This window comes from Mastomys coucha, unplaced genomic scaffold (genome assembly GCF_008632895.1).
Source record: "Mastomys coucha isolate ucsf_1 unplaced genomic scaffold, UCSF_Mcou_1 pScaffold23, whole genome shotgun sequence".
Taxonomy (NCBI): Eukaryota; Metazoa; Chordata; class Mammalia; order Rodentia; family Muridae; genus Mastomys; species Mastomys coucha.
In genome coordinates, this window is record NW_022196906.1 from 82,998,588 (window position 1) to 83,006,904 (window position 8,317).

General features: G+C 41.0%; 1 protein-coding gene across 2 annotated transcripts in view; it reads left to right on the forward strand.

The window, feature by feature from the left end:
* The window catches only part of LOC116072949 (zinc finger protein 717-like), a 19,409-nt gene extending 15,519 nt beyond the window's left edge, over positions 1 to 3,890 (forward strand). For both annotated transcript variants that reach the window (XM_031344550.1, XM_031344549.1), the window contains exon 5: positions 890 to 3,890. In XM_031344550.1, the coding sequence (XP_031200410.1) occupies positions 890 to 2,466 (1,577 nt within the window). In that variant the 3' untranslated portion in view covers positions 2,467 to 3,890. The remainder of the gene's footprint in view (positions 1 to 889) is intronic.
* Positions 3,891 to 8,317: the final 4,427 nt, after the last annotated feature.

The following is an 8,317-nucleotide window of genomic DNA, read 5'->3' on the forward strand; positions in this document are numbered from 1 at the left end:
TTTAATTTTTCTTCTCTCATTCTAAAGCAACAAAGATAATGTGAAATTGTAGAAGGCACTTTTTATGAAACTAAGAGAAGTCTCTGAAACATGACAACATCCTTGAGAATTGATGAATTACTAGATGGTGGTGCATGCATCACCACTCTGGAGGCAAATGTCAGGGCTCATGATTATCACAAGTGGCCACATATTTTAGAGAAGAAGTACAGCATACATGTTTTTCCAGAGTGGTAAACAGGAGTTTCCTTGTATTTATTTTGGTTCAGAAAAGAACGGGACATGTTGTTCAATTGAGCCCTCAATTACTGGACTATTTCAGGTGGAAGTAGAAAGGAAGAAATTTCAGGTTTGAAATACTCACAGTCTGTCATCATTTGTAATAACTCCTAGCAAACAAGATGCAAACTCGTGGCCATAATAGAGGCTTCTGGTTAGGAAGCAGCTGATCAGAGTTTGCTCATAATCTGTAAACAGATGTCCTAGAAATTATTGCCTCTTTTAGACCAGAATAAAGATGATGGCAGAAATAAAAGGTCATCACTGTCATGTATTAAAGTATACATGTAACTAGAACTTTGTAAAAATATGTAACCATTCTCTGAGTGGAAAACTATACCCAGCAATAGGTGGATATTTTAACAAAGTATTCACAAAAATAAAATGAAGCATTATTTTACTAATACTTTAATATTAGGAAATTTATCATTGTATTTCAGTATGTTAAATTAAAGGAGTAAACTAAATACAGTTTTATGATTGTATTAACAGTATGTGCTTGTAGGTTAGAAATTGTTTTTTACATAAACATGAGAATCCCATTAGAAACTCTTAAAAATAATTCATAGAAACTACTTTGGTTTGTTTGTTTGCTTGCTTGTCTTTTTAGTCTTTTGCAGTATGGATGGCATAATTGAGACCAACCAGAAGAGTCAAGAGACACCTTTGTGGCAAGTTACCGGCAACAGCTACAATAGAGCAACTGAGGAAGCAAATGGATTAGAAAACACTTTTTATTTGTACTCCATGAATATTTCAAGCTTTATTGTAAATAATAGAAACTGCTCAGGAGTGAAGCCTGAGGAGTCGAATGGATATCTGAATGCATGTCTCCCTTTGGAGCCTCATGGATTGGATACTGTAGAGCAATATGATGACTGTTGTGTAGCAGGGAAATCCATCAGATGTCCTGAGCAGTTGGATCAGCATTCTAAGATTCAAAGTGGACAGCAGGATTTTGAATATATCGGAGAAGGGAAAGTTACAAAGGAGGGAAGACTATTGAAAAAAATTACTCCATCTAAGAGACTTCAAATGGGACTGACCTCTTGGAAGCATAATGAGTGTGAGCAAGCTTCTGTTCAGTCAGATGTCATTGCTAAGGCAGGGAAGGCAACTCTCAGTAAGAAGTGTAACCTCACTAAACACCAGGCAGCATACTCAGGGAGAAAATCTTGTAAATGCTTTGAAAATAAGAAGACCTTTTCCAGTGAATTAGACCTTCTAGAACATCGTAGGACATATAACCAGAGAAAAGACCATGTATGTATCCAGTGTGAGAAACCCTTTAGCACTAAATCGTCCCTTACTATTCATCAGAGAATTCACACAGGAGAAAAGCCCTATGGATGTAGTGAATGTAATAAAACCTTCAGACAAAAGTCAGCTCTCATTGTACACGAGAGAACTCACACGGGAGAGAAACCCTTTGAATGTTATGAGTGTGGTAAAGCCTTTCAACATAAGTGGTACCTCAAAACGCACCAGAGAACTCATACTGGGGAGAAACCATATGAGTGTAAAGAATGTGGAAAAGCCTTCCTAAAGAAGTCATACCTCAAAATGCATCAGGGCACTCACAAGAGTGAGAAACCATATGAATGTGAGAAGTGTGGAAAAACCTTCCATAACAGGTCATACTTCAACATGCATCACAGAACTCACACTGGTGAGAAGCCCTATGCATGCAGTGAGTGTGGAAAAGCCTTTTACCAAAAGTCAGACCTCAGGAGGCATCAGAGGATCCACAACAGTGAGAAATTACACGAATGCAAGGAATGTGGAAAAGCCTTTCAAAATAAGTCCTACCTCAAAACGCACCAGAAAGTTCACACAGGTGAAAAACCTTACGAGTGTAAAGAGTGTGGGAAAGCATTTCAGAACAAGGCATATCTCAACAAGCATCAGATAATCCACACAGGTGAAAAGCCTTACGAGTGTAATAAATGTGGGAAAGCATTTCAGTGGAAGTTAGTCCTCAGTAAGCATCACAGAATCCACACAGGGGAAAAGCCCTATGAATGCATTCAGTGTGGAAAAATGTTTGGCTACAAATCATCCCTCATTGTACATGAGTTGATTCATTCTGGGGAGAAACCTTATGAATGTAATATATGTAGAAAAACCTTTTCACAGAAATCAAACCTAAGCAGGCATCAGAGAACTCACCGACATGGGGAGCTATGATAGAAATGGTTATGGATGTGGTCCCATGTTCGGCCTCTCCTCTGGAAGTGCCCAGCAGCCAATACACTGGTTTGGGGAAGACAAGGTGAGGTCAAGGACAGAGATCTGCAGTCTGTGTTCCTCTTGGGGTGTCAGACACGGCTGCATGCCAGGCTGGAAGGGTGAAAACAGTTCAGGAGGGCAAGGAGCTTGGTCTGGTTTGGAGTGAGTGACGGTCGGGAGAAGAGAGAGGTCTTCTTTAGGAGTTCTAGTGTTATGGCTCATGGCTCCTTTATGTGAAGCCTTCCCCGAGGTGATCTTTAATGAAGAAGCTCTCTGAGATGATTTTAGCTTATTTGTATTGCTTTATTGGGGATGGATGTGAACACAGGCTTTATTCTGGGTGAATGAGGAATTATGTAATTTTGGGGAAGGGTGTGAGAATATCCAGGAAGGGAAGGTCATTGGCTGAAGGCGAAGGTTATTGAGATGCCTTGTTAGCATGGAGAAGTGTTCCAGGTGCTGTGCTATGTGACTGACTTCCTATGGTCACATCAGTTAAGGTTCATAATTATAAGCTCCATAGTGGGCGTAGAGGCAGGGAGGGAGCAGCCCTACTCCTGCTGTCTCTGACCTCTGAGGTTCCCAGAGCATACTTTTTTTGAGCATACTTCCACCTCACCAGTCTTATGCCCATGTGGTGGCATGATCCACCTGCCCTAGATCCAGAAAGACATTTAAGTCTTAGAATGCATCAAGAATGCCAAGAATCCACTCCCGGGGCTGGAGAGATGGCTCAGCAGTTAAGAGCATTGGCTTCTCTTGCAGAGGTTCTGAGTTCAATTCCCAGCAACCACAAGGTGGCTCACAAAAGAGGGTGTCTGATGCCCTCTTTTGGTGTGTCTGAAGACAGCTACAGTGTACTCATATAAATAAAAATTAAAAAAAAAAAAAGAATCCACTTCAGTTTGGGTTGTATAGGTGTTCTTTGTATAAAACAAATATCAATTTGCAAGAGAGAACCCACACAGGGTTGAGAAAGTTTAAGAATATGTTGAATGACTGTGCAGGAAGTTTCCCTAGTACTTGCACTTGAGAACTTATAAAAACACATAAGAATGAATTTTTATAAATGTAATAACTGAGGAAAAATGTCCTCCTAGAGGTCAAAACTTGGAGTGCATATCAGTATTTACATAGGAGGAAACATGAATGTAAAGAATATAAAATTTTCACCCATGTTTTTTATTTAATATATCTGAGATAACTCATTGGAGAGAAACTCAATGCCATGGATGTGGAAAATACTTTTATGACAAAATAAAAAAAATTTATGATATAATTAAAGTTGAAAATCATTTTGACATTATTCATGCCTTAATATACATGACAAAGTCCACAGTGGGAAAACACTCTTCAATAAATATAATCATTAAAAAACTGTATGGAAGTCACTCCTTGTTAAATATGAGATCACTTCATGAAGAAAGTCTCTGTGAATGGAGTCTTTGGGGGTAGTGTTCTAGTAGAAGTTTCACCTCAGCTTGCTTCAGAGAATTTACTCAGAAAAGAGAACTTATTCAGCAGAGTCTAAAGGAAGTCTTGTATTGTGGATGAACATGGTTGAAAACCTTTCAACCCCAAATTTATCCTGTCTCCAAGTAATACAAGCAGAGGGGAGGGAGCAGAGACTGAGGGAATGGCCAACCAATAATAACCAGACCAACTTGAGACCCATCCCACGGGCAATCCTAACACTATTAATGATACTCTTATGCTTGCAGACAGGAGCAAGTTGTCCTCTGAGAGGCTCCACATAGCAGCTGACTCAGACAGATACAGACACCCACAGCCAAACAGTAGATGGAACCTTGAGACTTATGGAAGAATAGGAGGAAGGTTTGTGGGGGCTGACGGGGATAGGAACTCCACAGGAGTCAACTAACCTGGACCCTTGGGACCCTCAGAGTCTAAATCATCAACCAAAGAACATACACAGGCTAGACATAGGCCTTCCCATACATATGTAGCAGATGAGCAGCTTGGTCTTCATGTGGGGCCTCCAACAACTGGAGCAGGGGCTGTCCCTTGAGTTGCAGCCTGTCTGTGTAATCTATTTCACCAACTGGGCTGCTTTGCCTGGCCTCAGTGGGAGAGGGTATGCCTGACCATGCAGAAATTTGTTGGGCCATGTTGGGGAATACCCAGGGGGGCCCCACTCTCTCAGAGAACAAGGGTAGGGGCATGGGTAGAGGGACTCTCTAAGAGGAGGATCAGGACTGGGTACAGTAATAGGGATGTAAAGTGAATAAATAAATGGAAAAAATACTTGCAGGCAAATACAATGAACTAGAAAGTTAAATTGAATGAGGGAACCCAGACACAGAAAGGCACACATAGCATTTTTTTTCACTTGGATGTGGATTTTAACTGTTAACTTATAAGTGGTTATAAGCCATTTATAAACATAAGCTATAGTCTGTATGAGCTCAGCAGTTACATATAGAGTAAGGGGATAGATACTCAGATGCTTCAAGGAAAGGGAATTTGTAATAGGTTGTTATAGATGAATGCATGACAGGGCTTGAGTGAGAAGATCAAGTAGGGAAGGGACAGGACGACAGGGAGAACAGTAAAAATATGGGGAGAGAGCTAACATTAAGGGTCATTTGAGTTATAGCATGGGAAGCTCATACAGTAAAGCTTCCTTCTGTATATACATATATAAAGGTGATCTAAATGAATGGGCTCCTAAATAATGGGGGAGATAGCCTCAACTGGACATTTCTTGCCACCAGCTGAAGCTTTTGGTACTGAGAATGGCTTACTTCTAATTGAGTTGTTGGCCAAAGGGGTTCTACGGGAATCTCTAAGCTATATTAAGATATTGTCAAGACTGTACATTTTCTTCTGCTGTTGTCAAAATTAAATCCAGTACCTAGAGGCCAAGGGGTACTACAAGGTCAGTCAGCTCAGCAGGCTGAATTATTGGTACTCACTCAGTTGTGGGTGTCATCTGTGGACCCACCACACTTAGGTAGAGAAAGCAGCTCATCTAGAATAATAAAGACCTGGTCTTCAAAAATCCATCTAGAACATCCTCTCTGAGAAGCCATCTCGAAATGACAGGGGCTAGCTGCCAGTTGCCAGCTGTTTGAATTAATTCACAATGAAATCTCTTCCAAGTAATGAACCAGAGTTGTACATTTCCATGAAAGTTCTTCTTTCTTCCTTCCTTCCTTTCTTTCTTTCTTTCTTTCTTTCTTTCTTTCTTTCTTTCTTTCTTTCTTTCTTTCTTTCTTTCTTTCCCTTCCTTTCTTCTCTTCCTTCTTTCCTCCCTCCTTCCCTCCCCCCTCTTTGTTTCTTTCTTTTTTCCTTTCTTTTTCTTCTTTTCTTCCCCCCTCCTTTTTTTTTGGAGATAGGGCTTCTTTGTGTAGCCCTGGCTGATCTTCAGTTCACTTTGTAGAGCAGGCTGTACTAGAACTGAGAGCTCCACCTGCTTCTGCCTCCCAAGTTCTCTAAAACTGTTTTATTTTCATTACATGGTTGTCACCATGTGCATTTAAGACCTTAGGAGGGGTGTTTTACTTAAGATTTTGGTAATAAAAACAAATATTGGTTGAACATTGTGGTACATACCTTTAATCCTAGGACTTTGGAGGCAGAGGCAAGTGGATGTGTTAATTTTAGCCCAGTTTATATATCTGATTCCAGGACAACAGGAGCTACATAACAGACAGACTGTTTCCAAAAACAAACAAACACACAAACAACAAAAAAATTCCTGAAAAATCCTAAAAACCGAAATACAACAACCAACCAACCAAACACCGTATAAAACTATTTAAAGATAAAACTAAAAATTTACATGTACTTTTTATAAAAGTAGTACAATTCTTCCTAGGTTTTGTGTTTCATACTTAAAGAATATTGCCATCCAGTGGCATTTAAGGTGAAAATTTCTTTCAAAGGCTTGTTTGCCAAGTACAACTTGGTTCATTGTGTGCTAAGTAAAACTTGGCCCATTGTGTGCTCATATTCATTTAAACATATTTCCCCAAACACAGACAAATATATATTCTCTGCACCTTATGGAACTTGCTGTAAAATTGACCACATTCTTGGACATAAATCCAGTTTCAACAGGTACACGAAAATCGAAATAACTCAGTGTATCCTATGAGGCCACTACAGAATAAAGCTTGAGATCAACAACAAAAGAAACAACAGGAAGCTCACAAACTTCACATAGAAACTTACAACTTACTACTGCATGAAGACAGAAAAATTAAAGACCCCGTGGAAGTGACTAGAATATATACCATACCCAAAATCATGGGTCATGATAAGAGGGTAAATTCTAAAGGCCAAGGTCACAGGACCAAGTGACCAAAAAACAACTAGAGAGAAGCCAAGCAGTGGAGTCTCATACCTTTAATCTCATCCCATGGGAAGCAGGTGGGTCTCTGAGCTCAAGGGCAAGCCTGGTCTGCAGATCCAATTCCAGGACAGCCAAGGGTACACAGAGGAACACTATCTCCAAAACACAAAAGCAGAGCTGGAGAAATCTTGCACTAGCAACTTAACAGCACACTTAAAAACTCTAGAACAAAAAGAAGAAACCACACTAAGAAGTAGTACATGGCAAGAAATAATCAAACTGAGGACTGAAATCAATAAAATAGAAACAGAGGGAACAATTCATTAGTTCTTTGAGAAAATCAGTGAGATTGCAAACTCTTAATCAAAATAACTGACAGACTCAGAACACCCAGATTAACAAACTCAAAATGAAGGAGGGTGATGAGGTGGTGGGGAAATCTCTAGGAAGTGGCAGAGATGTAGGATAGGGAAGGCTCCCAGGAGTCAGTGCAGGATCAAGCCCCTTTTCACTTGCTGGTGCCCCTTTAATTGTTGAATAACACTTTTTATATTTTTCTTTCATAAGCTTCCTAGGCTTGTTCAAAACGCTCTTCATGAGACTTAAGCAGAGAACAAAGTCTATGCTGGGCATTTTTGAGACTTCCTTTGTCAATGCAATTAATCTGAGTCCTTTTCAGAGGGAGACTTACCCTCAGGCAGACTCTTAAGACTAGGGCAAAAGGCAGCCACATTTCTTCACCAAATATCACCGGGGCAGCCTCTAGGCCACATACTGACATAATTCCCTGACCATTCAAATCACCCTCAGCACCAATGTCTTCCATATTCCTACCAGAATAGTTCACTAAGGCCCTTCCGGTTTCTCTGGGCTGGTTCCCTGAGCAGACCTTGGGTGCAAGCTCAGCAGCCAGTCCCACAATACCCAGAGGAAGCTCCACTCCTAGGCTTTCTGACACTCTCAGGATCAGAGGTGACGAGGACACAACATCTGTCCCAACACCAGGAGTAACTGGGACCAGCAGGACAAGGCACACAGGAACTCCGCCAGCAGAGTAGCTTGGGTTCCTTCCGGTCTCTGGGCTAGTGCCCTGAGCAGACCTTGGGCGCAAACTCTGCAGCCAGTTCCACAACACCGAGAGGAAGCTGCTGCACTCCCAGGTGCTCTAACAAGCCCAGGGTCACAGGATCCCAGAATCACAGGATCCCAGAGACAGCTTGACTTTGAGGAGTTCTGATACAACCAGGATCACAGGAAGGACAGGCTCCAGTCAGATTTAGCAAGGGCAGGTAGCACTAGAGATAACCAGATGGCGGTGGGGGGGGGGCAAGCGTAAGAAAATAAACAACACAAACCAAGGTTACTTGGCATCTTCAGAACCCAATTCTCCTACCATAGCAAGTCCTGGACACACCATCACACTAGAAAAGTAAGATTCAGATCTAAAATCACTTCTCATGATGATGATACAGGACTTTAAGAAAGACATAA